The following is a 25,742-nucleotide window of genomic DNA, read 5'->3' as shown; positions in this document are numbered from 1 at the left end:
TAAGTCTGGCCTGGCAATTGTTTATTTTTATTTGAACAAAACATGAACAAAAGCACAATAAGAACAAAACATGTATTACAAATTTTAACCACTTGCAAGTGAGAAATTAACACAATATATCAGCATCAGTTAAACATTTCAGGTCTGAGTTCCCAGTTGATTATAAATGTTCTTTTTTTTTTGTTGTTGTTGTTGCTATAGCATGTCATTTGGGTTTGTTTACAGCAGTAATGTTGCAGTTGCATCATTCTTATGACAGATGGCTTTAATCAAATTTGGTCCAGAACAAAAATGTTTGGCAGACAGTTTACGTAACCCATAAGCAGTCTCCAGAATTTTCTACCTCTGTTCATCTTTTTCTTTATTCATAGTTGAATTTGATGAGTTTGGGGGAAAAGTGTATTGTGAATGACATTATGATACAAACATGTCAACTGGAAAGCCTAAGTAAACCTGAATGTTTCAAAGTCTGGTCAACATTCTGTATCAGTTTTTGCTCAAAGTCCCACACTCTTTTGTCCACAGCCAGTTCCTCTTTTGTAAGACGTCCCTGCAGTGGAGTTCTTACATGTACAATTCTACACACATGAAAAGGTACACGGTAATTACCTCCAATGCTTTTCAAGGGGACATGCACTGAGGTTTGCTCCACCTTCCTTGGGTCAACAATCATCTTTGTGGGATTGTAAACATTCTTTCGATCAGGTTCTCTGTAAATGTGCTCCATGATATTGATTCCAGGGACATCATTCCATTCTGGCCGTTTGTACTTTCCACTGTCCTCAAACTGTGTTTTGGGGAATATGTGGTTCTCAATAAGGAACACACCTACATTGGGATGTGCAGACTGAAGGTCCTCCATAAGAGAAGGCAAATCGGCATGCTTGTAAGGCATGATGATCTCATCAATGTCATTCAGGAGAACATACTTGGATTGATACATGTGCCTGTATATGCACTCATTGAGTGTTATCAACTGGCCATAATAGTGGAGATCACCACTGTTCTTCCTGAAATTCCAGCCTGAGGACGGGTTAAGGAATTGGTCAATAGGCCATGAAACAATCTCCAGTATTCCCTCTCTTTCATAGTGCTGTAGGAGCTTTTCCAGGTCTGGTCCACAACTAGTGTTATAGATTACCACTCGCTGTATGCCCAGAAGCTTATACATCTCAATAGTTTGCGCAAACTGCAGTACATTATTGTAGTCCCCAAAAAGGTTGGAGATGCAAACTGTGAAGTTAAATTTAAAGGTCTCACTTATCACTCTATTTTTTATTGGCAGATAGTCCTTTTTAAGATTGGCTGAATCTTTATCAGTTGAGATGAGAACATGTTTTGCATTTTGCAAGTGCTTATCTTCACAAATCACATCTGAGGCAGCAAAAGGGAAACCAAAATGATCCCTGTGTATCTGGACATTTGCCTTTACAGTTTTACAGTCCTGTTCAGTGTTGCAGTAGACACAGTAAAGTGGCTGAAGACTGTTTCTGTTGATTATGCTTATGACTCGAATGATCCCACCCACTCTGTGGTCGATAAAGGCAGACACCATATAGTGCTTTGAGTTTTTGATGGCCGTTATTGAATTTAAAGTCTCTGTGGATTTCTGTTTATCACTGGGTTGAGGGAATCTCATGTAATAAGTCTGATTGTCTATGTATGCCAAAATCAGCATGCTAATAATAGTGACAACAAATAATATAGTAACAAATGTCTTTAATCTGTCTTTTTCCATCTGCCCTTTAATTCCTGTGGAGTAAAGCAAAAATATATGTCAGAAACAATGCAAATACTCAGCTCAATTTATCTTTTCATAACTAAAACCATGGTAGAATCCAGTCATTTAAACAGTATTATTTTATCACAGCATATTGCGTCATTTATTTAACTTACTAAGAAGCAACTAAACAGCTTAATTTAACACACCAGTCACATTTTCACATTCACAAATGTCTTGAATAAGTCTCAACTTTAAGATATTTAAGATACTGATGAATGTTGAGCTTTCTTTTTTCTTCTTCTTCCTTAGGACATCTATATACTATGGATGCAGAACTGAATATGTTCAATTTGTTGATATTGTGTAATTATGTATATAACATTAAGACTACATATATGTTGAGACTGACGGCGTCCTAGTACGCACATGATTTTAGAGCATTGTCCAGATTCAAAGGTTTATAGAGTCTGTACCATTTATACTTATTTTTTATGTGCTTTTGTAATAGAAATACGTATTCACTGGTGATGGATGTTTACATGGATTCAACCCAATAATTGTTGCTCAATTATCATTTTATTGTTTCTAGCTGTTTGTTGTGTGGCTTAAACTGGGATCCTTTTATAACCAAGTTGTTGTCCCTTTATATGCATGGTGTGACGTACAGTGGATAAAATATCTACACACCCCTGTTAAAACAGCAGTTTTTTGTGATGTAAAAAGTTAACAAAGAAAATCATATCAGGATTTTTGCACCTTTAATGAAAAAATGACAACCTATGCAATGCCACTGAAATGTGTCCCTTCAGTTTTCAGAGGAAACATTTTTTTTTTCTTTTTAGAATAACCTAACTGCAGAAGTCTGCACATCCCTGAACTAATCCTTAGTTGAAGCACCCTTTGATTTGATTACAGCACTCAGTATGTTTGGATAGGAGTCTGTTAGCTTGGCACATCTTGACTTTGGAATATTTTCACACTCTTCTTTGCAAAAACTTTGCAGATCTGTCGAATTGTGTACGGCCCTCTTCAGGTCCCCCCACAGATTTTCCTATAGGATTCAGGTTTGGGCTCTGGCTGGGCCATTCCAAATTGTGTGCTTTGGATCATAGTCTTGCTGAAAGGTGAAAGATCTCTTAATTTTCAGCTTTCTAGCAGATGCCAGAAGGTTCTGTGACAAAATTTACTGGTACTTGGTGCTATTTTGGATTCCCTCCACCTTCACTAAAGCCCCAGTTCCAGCTGAAGAAAAGCAGTCCCAATGCTGCCACCACCATGCTTCACCGTGGGTATGGTGTTCTTTTGCTGAAGTGCTTTGTTGTTTTTGCTGCAAACATACCTTTAACAATTTTGGGCAAAAAGTTCACTTGGTCTCATTATCCCAATGTTGCTTTGGGCCTCTTGATAGCACCCTGACCAGTTTTCTCTTTGTCTTCTCATCAAATTTGGAGGGATGTCCTGTTCTTGATAATATCACAGTTGTGCCTTACTTTTTCCACTTATTGATGACTGTCTTCACTGTGTTCCAGGGTGTATCTAATGCCTTGGAAATGTTTTTGTAGCCCTCACCTAAGGGATACCTTTTAACAATGATATCCCGTTGATGCTTTGTAAGCTCTTTGTGGCCAGTGGCTCTTGTAGTAACATGCAACCAAAAAGATGTAAGAAAATACATGCTGAGATTTATTTGGAATTAATCAGAGTCACTTCAGGTGAAGAAAAGAGTGTACTTTTTCACATGAGCTTGATGATTGGTTGATTCTGTTCCCAGCCACATACCCAATTGTAAAAGTGTGCAGTTAAGATATTCAAAGTTTTGTTTTCTCTGAAATGTGTCACTTTGGTTTTCTTAAAAATGTATATGATTTATCTTTGTTTAATGTTTTTACACCACAAAAACCTGCTGTTTTAACATTGCTGTGCAGATTTTTTATATCCACTGTATAGTAGAAAATTATAGGTTATCTCACATTCTTTGTCTAGATGTGCACTAGCAAAGAAAGTATGTTTTTATTTTTTAATTTATTTTTATTAATGTAATTGTTTAAGGGATTCACTTCCTAACGACCCGGTTACTAATGTAACCTCGGTTCCCTGAGAGGAGGGAACGAGTATTGCGTAAGTAGCTTACGCTATGGGAAAACTCCGTTTCTCGAGAAATATTGAAGTCTTTATGTAAAACGCATTGCAGCTGCACAGCAGACAGTAATGAGCGAGGCAGCTCGGTCATTGGCTGTGCTGCGGCAACTGCTCGAACCAATGACGGGCGACTCTGAGCACGCGACCAATGGGCTGCGCCTCGCGTTCAGCGCTCAGAGCCCTCCGAAATTAGCATAGCCAGGCTATATAATGGGCACCCGTCATGCGAGTTCCTTTAGGTTCAATCGACTGAAGCGAACTGACCAAGCACAAGCACGGCAGCTTACGCAATACTCGTTCCCTCCTCTCAGGGAACCGAGGTTATGTTAGTAACCGAGTCGTTCCCTATCGAGAGGTCTCTCCTATTGCGTAAGTAGCTTACGCTATGGGAACACCCTGCAAAACGCTGTGCGTGCTGACTTCAGCTCTATAAAGCCAGAGGCAGATGCCTGAGCCTTAAAGCAAAGTGATTATTCCACGAGCCGACCAGCGGTGAGCTATATAACGGGATAACACAGAGCGCCTTTGCCCCAAGGTGGGACGCTCACTGTACAAACACAAGCACATATCTTATGTACTGAGTTTTCTATGTACTGATATGCATAAAAAATCCTTTAAGTCGGTCAGAGATGGACCTTGTAAGGGAGGAGATAATGCTCAGCATATACATACTCCAGTCCATTCTACAGTCAGGCTGATAGAATGTTGGAATGCATTTTTCTATGTACTGGCATGCATAAAAAATCCTCTAAGTCAGTCAGAGACGGACCCTATAAGGGAAGATATAATGCTAGCATATACATTCTCCAGTCCATTCTACAGTCAGGCTGATAGAATGTTGGAATGTAATGACAGGACCTGTAGGTTATAAAACCTGATAAATGTCGAAGGCGAGGCCCAGCCCGCCGCCGCACAAATATCTTCAATGGGTATCCCACTCGACCAAGCCCACGAGGAGGCCATGCCCACGAGACCTTTAGTGCAGCCGCCAAAGCATACGAATAATTGTTCCGTCTGTCTGAACAGGGCAGAACGTTCCAAATATACTCTGAGCGCCCTGACCGGGCAGAGTAAATTAGCGTCGCTTTCGTCTGCTGGGGACGATAGCGCTGCCAGAGATATCACCTGTGCTCTGAAGGGTGTGGAGAGCACTTTAGGAATATACCCGTGCTTTGGCCTAAGGACAGCTCTGCAGTCGTTAGGTCCAAATTCCAGGCAAGCAGCGCTTGATGACAGCGCATGCAGGTCGCCCACTCTCTTGACTGAGGCAAGCGCCAGTAAGAGCGCAGTTTTGAGCGAGAGCTGTTTAAGGTGCACGGTTCGGAGAGGTTCGAACGGGGCACTCTTGAGTGCGTCCAGGACCGTGGCCAGGTCCCAGATCGGCACCGAGGGGGGGCGAGGAGGGTTCATCCTCCTAGCGCCTCTTAGGAAACTAATGATTAGGTCGTTTTTCCCTAATGAACGTCCTTTATCAGGATTGTGTGAGGCCGCTATGGCAGCCACATAGACTTTGAGTGTGGAGGGTGTGCGGCCCGCCTCCAGCAGCTCTTGCAAAAAGGCGAGTACACTTGGTATCTCGCACGATTTGGGGTTCAAGCTCTTGGTATCACACCAGTCACTGAACACTTTCCACTTTTGGGCATATAAGCGCCTCGTAGAGGGTGCTCGCGCCTCAGTGATGGTTCTCAAAACTCCACAGGGGAGGTTCTCAGGAACCCGTTGAGGGGCCATGCATGGAGGGCCCACAGATCGGGGCGGGGATGAAGAATCATCCCGTTGGCCTGCCTGAGGAGGTCTAGCCTCAACGGAATCGGCCATGGGGCAGATTGCATCATCTGCATCAGTTCTGGAAACCACGTTTGGTTGTTCCAGAGTGGGGCTACCAGGAGCACTGCACATCTCACTTCCCTGATCCGACTGATGACCTGAGGTAGCATCGTGATCGGGGGAAAAGCATACAAGGGGCGGCTCGGCCAGACTTTAGCGAGCGCTTCCGTGCTCTTTGAGAAGTAAAGGGGGCATTGCGCGTTTTCCCTGGAGGCGAAGAGGTCGACCTCTGCCTCGCCAAAGTTTTGCCATAACCACTGAACCATCAGGGGGTGGAGAGACCATTCTCCTGGGAGAACCTTGTCTCTGGACAGCATGTCTGCTCCCTGGTTCAGGGCGCCTGGCACATGCGCTGCTCTCAGCGAGCGCAGGTGGTGTTGTGACCATAAGATGAGCTCCCTGGCCATAGAGTGCAGGGAGCTCGACCTGAGTCCACCCTGGCGATTTATATACGGAACTACCGTCATGTTGTCCGTTCGGACCAGGACGTGTTCGTTTTTCAGGTACGGAAGCAGGGCTCTGAGAGCCAAGGCGACCGCTTTCATTTCCAGACAGTTTATATGTAGGCGCTTTTCCGCGTTTGACCAAAAGCCGGATACAGGCCTGCCCTCGTAAAGGGCCCCCCATCCTATTTTGGAGGCATCTGTCGTGATCATTTTTCTCCGCGTATTTACGCCCAGACTCACGCTGGTTTGATACCAGTTGACAGCTTTCCAGGGCATCAGGGCTTTTATACAGCCGTAATTCGCTCTGATCAAAAAGTGGCCCGAGCGCCACACGTGAGTGGGGACACGGCTCTTGAGCCAGCACTGGAGAGGACGCATGTGCAACAATCCTAGCTGGAGTACCACCGATGCCGAGGCCATGAGACCGAGCATTCTTTGAAAACGTTTGACGGGGGCGTGTGCGCCCGTTCTGAATGATGTTGCAAGGCGTCGAATAGAGAGCGCGCGCTCTGATGAGAGGCACGCTGTCATCTGCACTGAGTCTAGCACTATTCCCAGAAAAGAGATATTCTGGCTGGGGGATAGCACGCTCTTTGCAAAATTGATTCTCAGACCCAGGCATTCTAGATGGCTGATAATCCAAGATCTGTGCGTCGTTAACTGACCCTCTGATTGTGCTATGATTAGCCAATCGTCGAGGTAATTCAGTATTCGCACTCCCGCTGTCTCAGGGGAAAGTGCGGCGTCCATACATTTCGTGAATGTACGGGGGGCCAATGATAGGCCGAATGGTAGTACTGTGTACTGGTATGACTGTCCCTCGAAAGCGAATCTCAGAAAAGGCCTGTGATGAGGCGCTATCGGAATGTGAAAGTAAGAGTCTTACAAATCTACTGATAGAAACCAATCCCCAGGGCGAACTTGCGCGAGGATATGTTTGGTTGTTAACATTCTGAACGAGCGAATCATTAAAGCTTTGTTCAGATGTATGAGATCTAGGATGGGGCGGAGGCCACCGTCCTTTTTCAGGACGAGAAAATAGCGGCTGTAAAAACCCGCCTCGCTCATAGAGGCAGGAACAGTTTCTATAGCGCCCTTCTCTATCAGTTTGAGCACCTCGGTGCGTAGAACATGTGACACATCTTTCCTCACTTTCGTCTCGACCACCACTGAAAAGCGGGGCGGTCTGCGAGCGAACTGAAGTGAGTAACCGTGTTTTATTATGTTCAAAACCCATTTCGGCATGTCGGGGATTTTTTCCCAGGCTTTTGCTCGCACAGATATGGGCTGAATGCTGGCTGGGGGCATGTCGCTGTGACGTATGGGCCCCACCGGCAAATTGCCTTGTGCTAACACTGAGTTTACAGCTCTCAGAGGCGCAGGTGCGTGCTGAGCAGCCGTGTTGAGTGCCGAGTGCAGAGGTGCGTGTGAGAGTACAGGCACGCACGCTATCTCCAAAATGCTTGCAGCATGAGTCGGAGAAATGCTTGAAACTGTATGAACAGAGTTTTCGGGTGGGGGTGCATACATCGGAGTAGGCACGCGCGCCACATTCATAAAGCTTCCCGCTTTTAGCGGGGCATCTCTTGGCTCGCGCATCGCATCTGTGATGTTTGCGGCATGAGACAGAGAACTGTTTGAAACTGTATGGGCAGCACTTATGGGTGGGGGTGCATATACTGTAGTAGGCACGCGCACCACTTTCATAAAGTCTTCCGCTCGCGGCGGGGGTTTTTTGGCTATGCATACAGTGTTTGTGTGTAGGGGTGCATGCAGGACAGCAGGCACACGCGCTACCTTTATAGTATTTCCCGCTTTTACTGGGGAAGTGTTTATAACTGTGGGAACAGTGCTTGTGTGTAGTGGTGCATACATGACAATAGGCACACGATCTACATTTATTGGACATCCAGCCTGAGCTGGGGAAGTATTTGGCACTGTTTGGACAGTATTGGTATGTGGGAATGCGCACTTTAGTGTGGACATGTGAACCCTTAGTGACACAGGCAGAAAATGACTCTTTTCTTGATTTCTGTGTGTCGCCGTTAAAACGGCGTTTGATTGCAGGTGTGCGAGTTCTGTGACTGGCCCATTGACTGCTGTACAGACATTTCCAACCGCCTGTAAGGGGACTGGGTAATATTTTACATGTTTTAGAGAGAGTGGTTGGCCTTTGCGAGACACGTACTCTCTCTTTTTCTTCCTATTGCTAGGAAGACTTACGAGGCTCCGGGTTCAGCACGATCTTGGGCCGAGGACCTCGTTGCTCAGGCGGCTTTCTTCGGCCAGCGGAACGCGAGCGGCATCGAGCGTCCGTTTCAGGTCTGCTCTTCGGCTTTTGGGAGACGGGAGGGGCCGCCCTGGCTCGCTGCTGCTGCTGAGGCGGTCTCTGGTGAGACGAGCTGGAGCGCTTGGGCAGGAAGTGACGCATAGCTTGCGAATCCTTCCGGGCCTCAGTGAAGCGTTCAGCGAATTCTTTTACCGCTGATCCGAACAGGCCGCTTGGAGCGATAGGCGCGTCAAGGAATGACGCCTTATCCGCGTCCTTCATCTCCGTTAGCGTCAGCCACAGATGGCGCTCAAGGACAGTCAAATTAGCCATGGCCCGGCCGATGGATTGGGCGGTGGCCTTTGTGGCTTGCAGGGCTACGTCAGTGGCGCTGCGCAGGTCCTTGAAAGCTTCAGGTTCAGGTCCAGACTCGTCCATGGTGGGGAGAAGTTTAGCCTGGTAAACTTGTAAAACTGCCATTGAATGAAGCGCTGACGGCGTATGCGCGACCGGCGAGAGCTGAGGTAGATCTGCAGGGCTTCGAGGGATGAGAAGCTTTGGCTTTCCATCCGGCGGTGGAGAGTGGGCACAGATGGTTGGCCACAGCCTCCTCGAGGGGCGGAGTTCCCTCGTAGCCTCTTTCTCTTGCGCCGTCCACTGAGGAGAGCGATGAAGAAAAAGAAGGCTTCAGGCGAGCAGAGTGCGGGGCTTTCCACGACTTTGTGAGTTCGTCGTGCACTTCGGGGAAGAAAGGAGAAGGTCTCTGTCGAGGGGCCTGCCGGCGCCCCTGCAGGAACCACTCGTCCAGCCGGCTGCGGGCGGGTTCTTCCGGAGAAGACCAGTCGAGCCCGAGGTCTTCTACAGCTTTGGACAGGATGCGGACGATCTCAGAGTCCATGCTGGTGCCCGTGCTCGTGTCCGCTGATGTCGATGGCGCGGGGTCGAAACTCGAGCCCGGCCAGTTGTCGGATGCAGCGTCAATAGAGAGGCTGTCATCCTTTTCATCGTCGTCCCCTGACGCGCCGAACGAGACGAGACCCACCGCTCTGCTGGAGGGGTGCTGGTCCGTCTTCATGAAATGGACTGGCGGCGGGGAGATCTCAGGCAGCGGTGAAGCACGCGGGGACTGGGCCGGCGTGACGTCACTGAAGTCTACGTGCTCTGGCAGCCTCTGTGAGCGGCGCTTTTTCTTGTGCGGCTCGAACGGAGGGGGCGGCAGCACGGTGGAAACAGGCTCGATTGCGGCGAAAGTGGCAAAGTGAGCGCGCATCTCGGCGAGGCCCAGGGAGTCACATTCGGGGCATCCGCCCTGAATGAGAGCAGCTTCTGCGTGGTCCGGTCCCAGGCAGCGAGTGCAAATGATGTGACGATCCCCATCAGGAAGAGGGCCTCTGCACGAGGCGCAGGCTGAAGGTATTTGCAACAACGCCTTGAAAAATTGCACTTTTACTAATCAAAAGCGTCGCAGGGGCGAGCGCTTGCAGTAAAGGATATAGCGTTGCGCGCCGGATGGCGTAGCAGAAGGCTTTCGAAGGCGGCTGAAGATGCCGCCGTCCTCTTAGTGGTCCTGCTGTAGGCTTTTCGACAGCGGGCGAAAGACTCCAACAATCCGGAGAATCCAGCGAAGAGAAGGTCTTTGCTGAAGGAGATTAAATCTAAAGGAACTCGCATGACGGGGTGCCCATTATATAGCCTGCTATAGCCTTCTGGGAACCTCTTGTTTCGCCTGGGACAGAGGGTATCCAAGACTAGCCCTTGGGCCATCAGTGGCCTGCTACAGCGAAATTATATGTAATTCATCTTCTGAATACCTGATGCCGCTATCATGTTAGCCACTATTCAAACACATTGATTAAACATTTCCAGAACATCCTGTGCTCTGGTAAGTATGGTGTAATTAATTGGTTTCTTTCCGATGTTTAGTTGAAGCAAGAAAAATTATTCACTGGCTTCCCAGTGACATTAGATTGAGGACATACTGTATGAGTAATGCTTAAAACACTCGCACATCTACGTCTGATGCACACGCTCAGCTTGCACATGGCACATCTACAAAATAAAATGAAGTGCAATAATTTTTATCTAGGCAAAATACAGTCTTATTTGTAACACAAGTAAAAACATAATTGAAACTATAATTGAATAGTTGAAAAACAAAGAGTTCACTTCATAATAGGAAAATGTATACTGTTTCTGATTATTGTGATGGTCACACCTGACACAATAGCAGCTAAACAGAGAAAGATATAGCTGCAGCCATTGCTCCAAACCACCATTAAAAATTAAGATATGGGGAGCCCCTTACCTAAAACTTTCCCTAACCTTAACCTTTAATGGAAGTGACACTCCCTTTTGAAGTTGGCGAAGAAACCCTCTTTTGGAGTAACCCCGCCCTCTTTTGGAGATTCCGCTCCCTTCTTTCCCTAACCTTAACCTTGAGTGGAGAACGCCCCATTTTGGAGTCGGCACAACCCTTTTTTGGATTAACCACTCCTCCTTCGGGAGAAAACCTGACCTCTTTTAGAGATTCCACCCCCTTTTGGAGGTCTACGGCTTGCAACTTTACCTACTAGGCTCTACATGGGTCATTATCAAAATATGGTAACAAACATGCCCCTTTTCTTTTCAGTGAAGTAAAAGATTTGAAATAGTCAAATAACCCCATTTAAAATCCATCAGTCTATAACATAAAAATGTTTAAATAATAAAAATGGTTTGACTCTCTATTGTTTTACACACTTTTTAGAAAATATATTTGAATTTGTCAACTGCCTAAAAACCCCTGGTACACCACTTCTATGACATTTACAATTATTTATCAATTTATTTTGTATACATTTTTTTCTCAGGTCAAGCATTACTGAGAGACCTAACAAGTGTGTAAAAAAATTAATTAATAATTTGTCTGTCCCTTGAATTCATCTCATTGGTGTTATCTATGTTAAAAACTTTGGTTGTGCAAAAGAACTACCAAAGTCAAAGTTCAGAGAAAGAAAGGGCTGCTCAAATGTGCATATATGATTTTCCCACCATGTTGAAAAAGTTATTATTTTACACTTTAAATGTATTTTTACGACGTCGTCCTACAGGCCTTGGAGGGGGTACTGGGCGATCCCGCCAGGTGGCCACGTTTTGCGGGCGCAGGTGCACCCCAACCGTTTTGTCCACTTGGGGGACCTCTGTGTACCAGTGGACTGCCCCGCCGTCGAGGGTAGTGAGGGCAGACGAGCGAGGAGGTTGGATTCGGGCAGTAAAAGGTGCCCTCCAATACTCTGCCAACTCGTCATGCACCTCCGGGAAGAAAGGAAACGAGGGGGGGGGGGTGGCTGTGAGCGGCGCCCTGACCCCAGGAACCAATCGTCGAGTTCCGGGGAGTTGAAGCCTTCTATTTATCATGTAGCATTGTTTATTTATTTAACTATTCTTAACAACAATGTATATTAAGTATTACAATTAAGAGATGATAAAGTATCATGAACTGACAACTGTTTATTTCTTGGCAGGAAACATGTGCAACATATTCCACTCCCTCTTTCAGAGACACAACTTAAACCATAGCAGCCTATGTTTGGTTATTGAGAACAGCTTAGAGCTTATCAAATATAGCTTTCATGTAGAATAAATTACAAAAACAGAACAGAATTTTTATAAATTTACTTCAACAAAGGCTATAGGCAAACTATTGTTTCAAGTCAGCCTTCAATTTCTCTCTGTATTTAGGAGATAAAGGGCCTATCTGTCTGTCTGTCTGTCTATCTATCTATCTATCTATCTGTCTATCTGTCTGCCTGTCTGTCTGTCTCCGTCCATCCGTCCGTCACTTTATCTCACTTCTAAGGGCAGGCCTAACAAGCCAGGCCCATTGTAAGTTCACATTTCTTGGGATGTCAAGAAACGCAGCTGACACTAACAGAACCACAGATGCACTGTAATGACGGCTTTTGCATTATGAGTCAATAGTTTCCATCCACCATTCACGCTATTGTGTTATTGACAAAGTGAAAATGCGTAATTTTTTTTGACATTTGCTGCCTTCTGCCAGTTTCCATTCAAATGGCCTTGTATCGATAAAAATGCGTAATTTTGTTTTGGACATTTGCTGCCTTCTGCCAGTTTCCATTCAAATGGCCTTTTATCTACCCTTAAGCCATTTCCATACAGAAATGTGTGTTTATTGCTAATTTGCCTCCCAGAGATGTCTCACATTTTTTTCCTCCAAAGTTTTGGTAAAATGGGGAGACAATTCTTTGAAATTTGACAGCTTACTGTCATTTTAATAAAAGCAAAACGCATCACCATTACAACTGCATTATGTCCCGCATATTTCTCCAGCAACCAACTTATCATCTAAAATGTATTTTAGCTTCATATTGCAATTTACATTTTCTGAAGAAGCAAATGCGATCCGAGGTAAAGCATTCTAAACCATAAAATGGTTAGATTTAAAATATTTAAACGTTTTTAAATGTTAAAAAGCTCGTTTTCTGAAAGTGAGCTCAGCACTGGACAAACAGTTCTGATAAGTTTTATAGTGCTAAAAGTGCGGAACATTCTAAGAGTCATTCAGTCATTAAAAGGTTAATTTAAGTTTGTGTAAAGAAAAGGCATAGGTCTGAAAGTAAAAAGAAATTATTTTGGTAATTTATTTTTTAATTGAATGCTTTTTTCGTTTGGTCATTTATTTAATTTAATACTGCGATTAAATTAATCACAAATAGTGGCCATTCATTTGTTCGACGTGCACGTATATTTGTGTTGGCACTCCTGGAAGTGTCATGTTTGCAGCATCGGATCTATATGCCATAAAGATCAATCCATAATCACGTACAATCAGTACCGCCGCTTCCTATAAGCAGACTATGCAGTCTGCGTAGGGCACCAACTCCCTAGGGGGGCACCATCTTACCCTAGGAGGGCACCAGAAAGTCCACCGGCTGCCCTTACTCGCACGGTATACATTACTCAAGGCGATCACGGAGTGCTGTGGTAAACAATGAGTAACAGATTCCCTTCACGTCACCAACTTATCATATTACACACAAAAATCATCTTTTGCCACCAGCTGCTGACTAATATATATATATGTTTATATATATAAACAGTTAGTTCCGGTCCTCGAATCTGATTGGACGAGAGATGTTGTATATATATATACACACAAACACACAGTATACAGTATATACACTGGTGGAAAAAAGTTTGGAATAATGTACGGATTTTGCTCTTATGGAAAGAAATTGGTACTTTTATTCACCAAAGTGGCATTCAACTGATGACGATGTATATAGTCTGGACATTAATAACGTGAAAATTTACCATTACAATTTGAAAAAACATTTTAAACTACTTCAATGAGTTCTCATCAAAAAAATCCTCCACGTGCATCAATGACAGCTTTTCAGATTCTTGGCATTCTAGCTGTCAGTTTGTCCAGATACTCAGGTGACATTTCACCCCATGCTTCCTGTAGCACTTGCCATAGATGTGGCTGTCTTGTCGGGCACTTTACAGTCAGTACTGATCCCACAAAAGCTCAATGGAGTTAAGATCCATAATCCATTTTTCCAATTATCTGTTGTCCAATGTCTGTTTCTTTGCCCACTCTAACCATTTCTTTTCATTTCAATTGTGGCTTCTTCTTTGCAATTATTCCTATAAGGCCAGCACCCCTTAGTCTTCTCTTTACTGTTGTACATGAAACTGTTGTTGAGTGGGTAGAATTCAATGAAGCTGTCAGCTGAGGACATGTGAGGTGTCTATTTCTCAAACTAGAGACCGTTATGGTTACGGTTGTAACCTCCGTTCCCTGATGGATGGAATGAGAAGTTGTGTATTGAACGTAGTGACACAAGGGATCTTTCTTGAGAGCCTCGCATACCTCTGAACTTGAGAAAAGGCCAATGAGATATTGGCAGACAGAATTTGCATGTCCCACCGCCAGACATACGGATAAAAAAGGAAGCGGGCGTGTGTCTGTCAGTCAGGTTTTTGCACTGAGGAGCTGAGAATAAGGTATAGCCAATCACAGTGGTCTAGTGTCGTGGCAAAGGGGACACAACGTCTCGTTCCCTCCATCAGGGAACGGAGGATACAACAGTAACCATGACGTTCCCCTTCTGTCACTCACAAGGGGTCCTATTTCAAAGTGCAATGCACTAGACCATGTTACGTGAACTGCTGACAAAGGTACAAGAAGGATGGTGCATGCTAGAAGAAACTGTATCGGCTGCACATAACCCTCCCCAATGCCCCCAGAAAATGGTGTCATAAACAGACCTTCCCAGCACCCTTAAGGGGGGACAGGCACAACATGACCATCATGGGAGCAAGCCAGCCAGCCGCGGCCTTTTCTCTCTCTATGTTTCTCGCATAGAGCGTAATGCTATGAAATGCGTCGGGGAAGGCATTCTTTCCCGATCCTATTCTTTCAGGGGGTAAAGACCCTGCAGAGACCACATCCTGCCCGGACTAGGGGGAGGTGATATGTGGCCAATACACCACATGGGTTGTCAAGCCATACGTGGGAGTGACATGGTGGCAGGTCCTACCTGATGAGGGAGGAGCTCTACAAACACAGGGACAGGGGGCTGAGGGACTGCTCAAGGGACATGCGGGTCCGCCGACAGGGGGACCGTACCGTGGAAAATACATCACAGGGAGTTGCCTGAAGTGGGAATTAAGCCTGTGGAGCCCTACCACAGTACAGAGCACTTGCTGCTTGTAGTGGGTCTGGTCGCAAATTTCTCCACTGAATTCGCAGGCCAGAAGGCTAGGGAGGAAGAATATCCAGGAAACAAGAGCTTAGTGGCTAACCTGGGAAAGAAAGCACACTGGATCAGCTTGGTGAAGGGCACTAGGTGCAAGCAGAGCACCTAGTCGGCTGTTCCGTATTACCGAGTTCTACCGACTCGGACTTGACAAAACACAGGACAAAACAGACTCAACCCTGAGATTGTAGAATCTAGCAAAGGTCTTGGGTGTTGCCCAGCCCGCTGCTCTGCAGATGTCTGCTAGGGAGGTGCCGTTGGCTGTGCCCATGAGGATGCCACAATTATTGTCGAGTGTGCTCAAACCCACATGTGGACAGCACCGTCTGGGTCTGGTAGGCCAGAGAGATGCATCAATGACCCAGTGAGCTAACCTCTGTTTGGAGATGGCATCCCTTTCCACGATCCGCTGAAGCAGACAAAGAGCTGCTTAGAACAACTAAAGCTCTGCGTTCGGTCCAGATAGATACGCAAAGCACGTACCGGACACAGCAATTAAAAGGCTGGGTCTGTCTCCTCCTGGCACATCGCATGTAGGTTCACAACCTGATCCCTGAAGTGGGTCGTAGGAACCTTGGGCACGAAGCCCGGTCATGGTCTTAGGATGACATGAGTATCTGCCAGACCGAACTTCAAGCAAGTGTCGCTGACAGAGAATGCTTGCAGGTCCCCAACCCTCTTGATGGAAGCGCTATCACGAGGGCCGTCTTCAAGGAGAGTGCCTTGAGTTCAGCTGAGTCAAGCGGCTCGAAGGGGGGTCTCCGTAGGCCCAAGAGGACCACTGAGAGATACCAGGAGGGGAATAGGCTTGTCTGGGGAGGGTTCAGCCTCCAGGCACCTCTAAGAAACCTGATAATCAAGTCGTGCTCACCCAAGGACTTGCCGTCCACTGCATTGTGGTGGGCCGCGATAGTGGCTACATACACCTTCAAGGTGGAGGGGACAGCCTCCCCTCCAACCTCTCTTGCAGGAATGAAAGCACTGACCGCATTAATGAAAGCACCTGAGCACCGACTGCGCACGCTCGGTTTGTGAGCTCGAAGGGGGGTCTCTGTAGGCCCGAGAAGACCACTGAGACATCTCAGGAGGGGAACAGGCTTGGCCAGGGAGGGTTCAGCCTCCGGGCGCCTCTAAGGAACCTGATAATCAAGTCGTACTTACCCAAGGACTTGCCATCCACTGCGTTGTGGTGGGCTGTGATAGCGGCTAAATACACCTTCAAGGTGGAGGGGGACAGCCTCCCCTCCAACCTCTCTTGCAGGGATGAAAGCACTGACTGCAGGAATGAAAGCACCTGAGCACCGACTGCGCACGCTCGTTCGTGAGGCGTACTGTCATTGAGACTGAGTCTAACTCCATGCCGAGAAAAGAGATGCTCTGAACCGGGATAAGCTTGCTCTTTTCTCAGTTGACCTGAAGCCATAGATGGCTGAGGTGAGGCACCTGGTCCCTGTGAGTGCATAGTAACTCAAGATTGAGCTAGAATGAGCTAGTCATCAAAGTAGTTGAATATGCGTATGCCCATTTCCCATAACGGGGCAAGGGCTGCCTCTGTGAGTTTGGTGAAGACGTGAGGGGACAGGGAGTGGCCGAAGAGAAGGACCTTGTACTGATACGCTTGGCCGTTGAACCGTAGGAAGGGTCGGTGTCGAGGCAAAATGGAGACATGGAAGTACACGTCCTTCAGGTCTACCACCGCGAACCAATCTTGATGCCGTACGCAGGTCAGAATCTGTTTCTGCGTGAGCATTTTGAACGGGAGTTTGTGTAAAGCCCGGATGAGAACTCGCAAGTCCAAGATTGGCCACAACCCACCTTTTTTGGGTATGATGAAGTAAGGGCTGTAGAAACCTTTCTTCATCTCGGCTGGAGGGATGGGCTCTATTGCGTCCTTGAGTAGCAGGGTTGTAATCTCTGCCCGTAAGGCACTGGCGTTCTCGCCACGCATCGAGGTGGAGCGAATACCGCTGAAATGAGGCGGGAGCCTACCGAATTGAATCGCGTAGCAGAGTTAAAAATTTTATATAATGGCAAGTGATTTTCTAAAACCAAATTAGCAATTAAGCATGATTACTTAAGGATTGTTTTTATCACTTATTTTTTCAAATAGTGATGGTGCTATTTTTTACATCAGTAATGCCCTTACTATACTTTGTGATCAGTTGAATGCCACTTTGGTGAATTAAAGTACCAATTTCATTCCGAAACAGTAAAATCTGTAAATTATTCCAAACTTTTGGCCACCAGTGTGTATAATTAAGCAATATCACACGAGCAAGAGTGTGATATGGCCTAATATCAGCACTGCTGCGATTCGGCTGCAGCCATGAGGCAGCAGGCTGAGTGCCAAAGGTATTCACGGCAGTGCTGATGTAAGGCCATATCACACTCTCTTGCTCATGTGATATTGCTTAATTATACACACTGGTGGCCAAAAGTTTGGAATAATTGACAGATTTACAGCATCCCGAGGCTGTAAATCTGTTAGAGTCCAGGATGGTTCATGTCGGACAAGCATGTCGGACATCTAGGCGTCAGCCACAGACTGGGCATACTGGCTTGAAGGCGGCAGCCCAGTCGAGTCATCCGCGTGGCCGTGAGGCGAGCCGACATTGCCTCTAGCCCGGACGGAAGTCAATGAGCGTGTCGGATGGTTCGCGGAGACGTACCCGGCAAAACCGAGCCCACTGCCATCCCCAAATCACCTCCATCCTTCTGAAGAAGAAAATCTGTGACCGCAACGTTGCCATGGTCATGTTCTCGCAGTGAGAACATGAGCCATCAACAAACGCTGCCTCGGTGTGATCACTGCCCAGACACACGAGACAGCGCCTATGGCTGTCAGGAGCGGAGAGCACTCTACCGCATCCAGGAACTACACAGGGGCGGGAGGGCATCTTTATAAAGACGCGTCCTGAAAACGACGTTTTACGCCAGCTGTGAATATGCTCTTTTAGAGAAAATAACTATTTTAGAGAAATAAACTCTTTTAATCTACTGTCTAAGCGCCCAGGGGCAAAGCTGGAGAAAGCCGCTGATATGCGCCATGGATCCAACAGCAATCGCTCAGAGATGGGAGGAACAGTGTGTGACTCGCAGGTCGCTGCATACACAACCAGTCGGCTCCGAAGAAAATTTCTTCAGTCATCATTAAAGTGCAGAAATTCGTTTGGCATGTCTTCATTAATCATTCACTCATCGTCATTCAGACCATGTTTCAAGCTACAGGGATCTTCAAGCACTCGGGGCTTTATCCATGTTCCAAATTTCAAAGCCCAGAGTCTAACAGTCATGTCGGCCCAACTATATTACTTTTCGGTATCAAAGCATCTCGATATGAGCCATTCCCTTTTAATGCGCATGATCAGGGACGATACATTTTAGTAGCAGGTAAGTAGGTCTGTCAATCACTGGATAAAACCTGTGCCGAGTCAAGCTCAATAATATAATCTGTAACCATTAAAGGAGACCTAATAAGTCCCAGATGTCTCCAAAATGCGTATGCAAAGTCTCAGCATAAAATACCCCCTACAAATCATTTACTATAACATGTTATAAATGTATCTTTAGGGTGGAATCAAAACACGCTGATTTTGTGCATGTCTCTTTAAATTCAAATGAGCTGCCGCTCCCCGCCTCCTTTCCGGAAGAGGGCCATTCCTTTTCAGCCCCCGCTTAAGACACTACAGCAGCAACAAATCAGAACCAATATGATTGACAGCGTAAATACCAGAGTTCAGCCATATAAGTACGAATATGTATGTATAACTGGTCTCCACGAATGCAGTCAGAGACAATGGTAACCATAGCGCATTAGTCATGGAATCAGCTATCAAGCACATTCGGAAAGGAGATTTGCTAATATTCACAAAATATAAAGCGCGATACTTGCATATTCAGGACATAAAGCTGGGATTCGAACAGTTGGTACTGATCCATGCTATACCATATTGATAATCACATTTTGAAGATCCAGATTTATATTGACACACATTCACAAAGCAGTCCGGTGTTTGCACAAACATACACATATTTTGTATGTTTTGGGGCACATTTCCTTAAAAAACAAAACTGTCCTCTGCGGCTCTGACGCCGGGACTACATGAGACTCCCATGTTCACTTTTACAGCCAACAACAAAACTCTTACGAAGCCGAGACTTGATTCTTCTCACTCTATTTGCTCCAGCTCGAGGAAGGAAGAAAGAGAAGAAAAAAAAAAAAAAAAAAAAGGGGCCACATCTCTCGAATCACGCTCCATTCTCTAAACATGCAAGATTCATGCCTAAAGAATCACAACAGGATCAGGTCTATTTACACGTCGTTCTCTGGTCAGTTTGGGCCTCATAAGCAATCTCCAGTCCCTACCAGGCCACCGCAATTTTGCCATGCTTATCATTCCTCAAGGCCACTCCTTCGTTTCCCGCCTCCCCACACTAGCTCATTCCGTAGACCACCTCTTCTACCTATCAATCGATGATGGCTTATGCGAATCTCCGGATGACATGTGCCTATTCACGGATGCGGCTCCCTCCACAGGACTCGGGGGTTACTTTCTAGGATCATGGTTCACAGGAAAATGGACAGAATTATACTTTTTCAATATAGCTTCCTACGATCCATCAGCTCTCTTCGAAATTAATCCCATCGTTAGGTAATTTCGTCATTTAATGTATTTAATGCATTTTCTTGATCTGCAATCCCTGTCTCGATGTGGCTAAGCTGAGGGAAGAAAGATATGACACAGAGACTCAAGCTATCAAATCCATGGTCCAGCAAATCAACATTCCACTATACCCTCCATGAAATGGTTCTTTACCCTATATGGGGTAACATATATGTCTTAGTACAAGAATGGGATATACATTCCCAGAGCAGCTGCTTTTCATGATGCCACAGCAAGCTACATCAACAAGAGAAGTTTAAAAGAGGCCTTTATTATTCCACACCCACCGTCACGGCCAGCGTCATATGGGTTTCCTTCAGACACGCAAACGCATCGTAGTTATGCTACAATTCCGCAGTCGTCACTATAAATCAATAAAGGCTGGTCCCCCTCGAACCATCATGTTCCTTATGAGACGTCTGACATGGCAGAGCATTTCCTGCAACTTCATTATCCCAGCCAGACACATCCCTAGGTTTTCAATGTAATCTCTGTCTCCCTCCCTCGTTTCGCAGGAGTTCCACAGACCAGCTCATACTGGCACCCTTCGAGGTATACTGGAATCCACAATGAAGATGCTCGGCCGCCGATCTCCCCAATCGTACCCGAAATGGTCAACCTAACCCAAATCATCAAACAAGCTCAACTCTCCATTAGCCATAAGCTCTCATGCATATCTGGAGGTGGTCGGTGGCTCTCTCCCAGTACATCCGATTCAACACAAGCATGCCCACTGTTCGCAAGGATAGCGCATAACTATGTCTACCCCCCTTGCCAGGGCTTCCATAATCTCAACATGGTTCCTTTGCAAAGATATCTCAAACTACTCTTCCCTCGTCGGAGGGTTTTCATATCAAATGTCTTTCAACGAAGGGACTGCACGCAACGTCGCCATTATCGTATGGCTTTACGCACATCGCCCACCTTTCAGCAAAGATACCCAAACAATTCTTCCCTCGTCGGAGGGTTTTCATATCAAATGTCTTTCAACGAAGGGACTGTAAGCAACGTTGCCATTATCATATGGCATTACACACGTTGTCCACCTTCGGCAAAGATACCTCAAACAACTCTTCCCTCGTCTGAGGGTTTTCATATCAAATGTCTTTCAACGAAGGGACTGCACGCAACGTCGCCATTATCGTATGGCTTTACACACGTTGCCCACCTTCGGCAAAGATACCTCAAACAACTCTTCCCTCGTCGGAGGGTTTTCATATCAAATGTCTTTCAACGAAGGGACTGCACGCAACGTTGCCATTATCATATGGCTTTACACACATTGTCCACCTTCGGCAAAGATACCTCAAACAACTCTTCCCTCGTCGGAGGGTTTTTATATCAAATGTCTTTCAACGAAGGGACTGCACGCAACGTCGGCCTAACATAGGGCCGCATATCACGCTGCTCGCCTTAGGTAGAATCTTCACAACCAGGGGCCTCGACGGAGAGCCCAAAATCACACCCAAAAAAAATGTTTCACACAACCATACCAGAGATATTGCAAATTTCATGTCAATTCTGATGCTCACATCTCTTATTTTCTCCTTCTCCAGAATGAATGCAAGACCTGGTTCGTACCAAATTGGATCATCTATTTTGGGGGTAGTATACTACTTTCTCTTTTTTTGGGGGTAGGCTCCTCGCCCCTGCCTCCTATCTCTGGCAGGACATGATGGTTCTGTGTACAACTCCCTCGGACCGCCGTACGGGGCCTACGCCAAAGAGAGAGACATTACTTTCTGTTTTACATTTATCAAATAAATGGCATCTTAACGAGCAATCACGGAGTGCTGTTGAATATAAATATTGAGTGACACTGACTCACTTCACATAACCAACTGGCTCGTATTACACGCAAAAATGGTCTTTTGCTTTCACCTGCTGGCTAAAATATATATTTTCACAAAATTAAATGTAACGAAAACTAACTGTTGTATATGTACACACACATATATATATATATATATATATATATACACACACACACACACACACACACACAATACATTCAACGGTGCTGCAGCATCGCATTAGTAGATTGAAAAAGTTCCGGGTCAAAAGCCTACTCATTGTTCTGGTGGCCATACTCAAAATCCTAAGAAAGATATATATATATCTTATAAATATATATATATATTTATAAGACACATATGCCTCCGTATACCCTAGACTACACTACAGTATTGTGGGTAATGTAGAATCTGTGTATCTAAGGGATTCTTAACAATGGGAGATAACTAATCTATGTATCATTTGGCTGATTTAAGGTTTATTGAAAATAAATTTTGTTTGAAATTAACTTTAAGATGCTTAGAAGTATATTTATTGTTGAAATTGTTTTCTAGAGTCAAATGATTTGGACAAAATGTGCTGTTCTGTCTATCTGGAGTTAGTTCTGAACTGGGACCTCTGTAATGATGGTCAGATGTTAAGAAATTTGCCTGTTATTTTATATAATTTTTGCCAATAAATGTGTACAATGTGTAATGTGTAATACGATTTGAAAACTGCTTCCTGATGTCTGCTTGGACCACATTCTCACATAGACAAAGTATTATGTAACTTGATATAAAATACAAGGAAGAACTGGCTTTTTAAAGTTGAGACTTTTCAAGATTTCCATTAATGTAAAAATTAATGATTGAATGTAAAAAAAAACAGTGTTGAACTGAGCTGAAAATTGTTGAATTGCTTCTTGGAAAGTTAATGAAATGTTAATTGTAATAAATCAAAGTAGATGACCAACAATTTGGTAACTGAAATCTTAATCATTCTTTCCAATGTATCTTATCCGTATGTGTTCATCTTTCTTTGACTGGCAAATGATTCAGTCTTAGATAAGACAATATTTTTTGTCTTATCTGATTATGTTTTGCCAAAATATGCTGCCAGGCCAGTCTTTTAGCATACTTAAAAAAAAAAAATTAAAAAAAATCTTCTTTACTTGATGCCATGCATTTGAGTATCAATTGAAAAGTAATAATATATACTATAAAAGTATAATAATTGCCATTATTTAGTTTTAATTGCTGTTTGTCTGTTTACCTTGTCTGTTACTGACCTAACTGTGTAGGATAATTTATACTATTTCAACATAAAGCTTAGATGCATTTAATAAAACTTGCTTAATGAATCAAAATATAAGAATTACCATGGTTTTACTTGCTTTTTGTCTGTACTGAGTGATTTACAAAAGCCGCTTACAGGGTCATAGAACACTTAAAAGCATTTTAACTGATATGTATGTTAAAATTCCATGTTTTGTTGATTAATTTATGTATTTGTCCAGACTTCTAGAATCAATAATTAGTTAATGTCACTGAATTTGATGTAGACACTTCACAGTTAGACATCAGCAGTGTTTAGATATTTGTATCATTATTTGTCATGAGAAGGAATGGTCTAATCGTTGAGTGGTTCTTCTGTCCAGAAATTCAGAATCATCGATAATGTATTTCACGAAGGGAGTTTCTTGTTGTAATATAGATTTTATAATTTATACATGTTTATTCATAATCATATTTACTTTTAAGTATACTTATATTCTCATGTGTTTCCGTGTGTGTGTGTGTGACTGAACACTCCCTGCATTTCTGAGAACAGAGTGGCCTCGCACCTTCTGTAACCATTCTTGCGGACTACTAACTCAAACTCAAACAGACTCACTACCAGTCAGAGTTAGAGTCTCTGTATGGTTTTGAGTCCACAAGCAAGTGTGTTCATTAAATATTTATTAGAAAAGGACCACAGTTTTTGAGTCTCTTATTACAGAATTTCCACCAAACATGTCTAGACAGACTCAAATATGTTAAAGTTATTTGTTATGGGAATGTTTCTAGAATTATATACAGGTGCCCAGGGGAGTGATAAACAAACGTGATGAACAAGATGACCAAGGTTTTGAAACATGTACCTGTAGCATGCAAATTAGTTTAAAAGTATGCTGCAAGACTGGGCAGACAATATATTATTGCAAAACTTACTGAATATTTTCCGTCATGGTGGTTCATCTCCTAAACACTATGTTCTTTCACTAAATAAGGCTTACATTTAAATGACTGGATTCTACTTCTAGTTATTATTGTTACCATTTAATTAACTTACCAAGAAGCAATTCAACAACTTTCAGCTCAATTCAACAACAGTAATATTTTACAGTTTTGACATTCAAACATTCATTTTTACATTGACAGAAATCTTGAAAAGTCTCAACTTTAAAATGTCAGGTGATACGTATTTGGGAATGTTAGGTTTGTTTGTTTGTTTGTTTGTTTGTTTCTTTAGCATAACCTACTCAAGAATCACTATGGAGACTAATGAGTTGGTTCCTTGTAATATTTTAAATTACAAGTACTTTATTTATTTACAGATTACATGTAATTCGTTATTATTTGGGAATGTTAGGGTTTCCTTCTTTCCTTCTAAAGCACTTCTCAAGATTCACTAGACTATGGAGACTAATGGAGTTGCTTCCTTGTAATGGTCCTTATCTGACTACTTATTCAGGACCTTACAATCTTTCTTCAAATTGTCTTTGTGGATGTAGAATTGGTTGCTTGTGCACACTTTGAAATGCTGAGATAAATATTTAGCAATATATTGCAGAATATAATAGAAAATGTAAATGCTGTAGTGTTCATCTTCATTCAAACCCTTCAAATTGACTCTAATGTTAAAAAGACAAGAGCACTGCGAACCAGAATAAACTTACAATTTATAAATTATGTCAGATTTCAACAAATCTTTAGGCACAACGGACCACCTGTCTGCTGTAATAATACAGTTAGGTCTATATTAAAACCCCTTCACTTATCACACAAGCAGCACATTCATCACAGAGCTGATCCACTCTCACATAAACTAGTTTTGCTTTTAGGGTATTTTAGTAATCGCGCCCAACACATTTATTAAGCTTTAGATATATAATTAGTTTAATATTTAATGTTATTGTGAAATATGTCTTGAATGCATAATATAACAAAACCGTTTCTGAAATTGGTAGCTTTGATATATATATATATATATATATATATATATATATATATATATATCTATAGATATATATACTATAGATATATATATATCTATATATATATACATATATATATATATATATATACAAACAAGAAGCAAAATTCGATCAAATGAAACAAAAAAGCAGTCTATGTGTAATAGATAGCCTTTTCACTTAACTGTACTCTTGCAGATGAATAGAAGTTATTCGAAGGCAGGTTTGAGAATTTCTGTCTATAAGTATACTATTGGTGCGTTACTTCATAAGAAAAACACGCAATGACACATGCGCATTTATGAAAATACGCTGACACACGTCACTAACGCTTATAATTCCCTTTGTAAAACACGCTGCATTATTCTCCTAGATGGTATATGGCTGAAGTCCAAGTGTAGCTTCCAGTAAATGCTCCACCGAAAGCAACTCTGAACTACAGTGCTTCAGCTTGACTGTTTCCTGAAAGAGATGTGCACAGCTTGCATTTACATGGCAGCTCTACAGTGGCTATACTTGAAGATATGCCAAGAGTTAACAACTTCTCTCTAAATATTTCAAAATGTTTTACAAAACAGTCTCTGGATGGGTATGAAGTATAATGGAAGACCATTAATAATTTTTATACAAAAATGTTCAACCTCACTAAACAATGCAAGTAGGCTAAACATTGTCAAGATAATAAAATAGTAGGCATGCACACAATACAACTCTTAAATAAAAACAAAAAGAATGAGGATTCAGTAATAATTGGGAAGCATTATATTTGATTAAATCATAAATAATATGCAGTTAGAAGTACAATTATAATAAGCAGTTTTCCAAGGCGTTTCTTCTTAAAACAGTAGTTTCATTGGCAGTAAAGACATAATGGAGAGATGGCAGACAGCTCAGTC

The 25,742-nt window shown here is 43.7% G+C and overlaps 1 protein-coding gene across 1 annotated transcript; it reads right to left on the bottom strand.

The window, feature by feature from the left end:
• Positions 1–25,238, bottom strand: LOC127620615 (uncharacterized). Its single transcript, XM_052093787.1, has 2 exons — positions 25,032–25,238; positions 1–1,752 (listed from the first exon to the last, which is right to left on the bottom strand). Exon 2 carries the CDS (start codon positions 1,736–1,738, stop codon positions 431–433), a length of 1,308 nt encoding a protein of 435 aa, XP_051949747.1. The 5' UTR covers positions 1,739–1,752; positions 25,032–25,238; the 3' UTR covers positions 1–430.
• Between the last annotated feature and the right edge of the window lie 504 nt (positions 25,239–25,742).

The sequence above is a fragment of the Xyrauchen texanus genome, chromosome 27 (assembly GCF_025860055.1).
Source record: "Xyrauchen texanus isolate HMW12.3.18 chromosome 27, RBS_HiC_50CHRs, whole genome shotgun sequence".
Classification (NCBI taxonomy): Eukaryota; Metazoa; Chordata; class Actinopteri; order Cypriniformes; family Catostomidae; genus Xyrauchen; species Xyrauchen texanus.
This window is presented reverse-complemented; position numbering and strand designations above follow the sequence as displayed.

Excerpts from the sequence above, each read along its gene's own strand:
- LOC127620615 (XM_052093787.1), bottom strand. The coding sequence starts at position 1,738 with ATGGAAAAAGACAGATTAAAGACATTTGTTACTATATTATTTGTTGTC.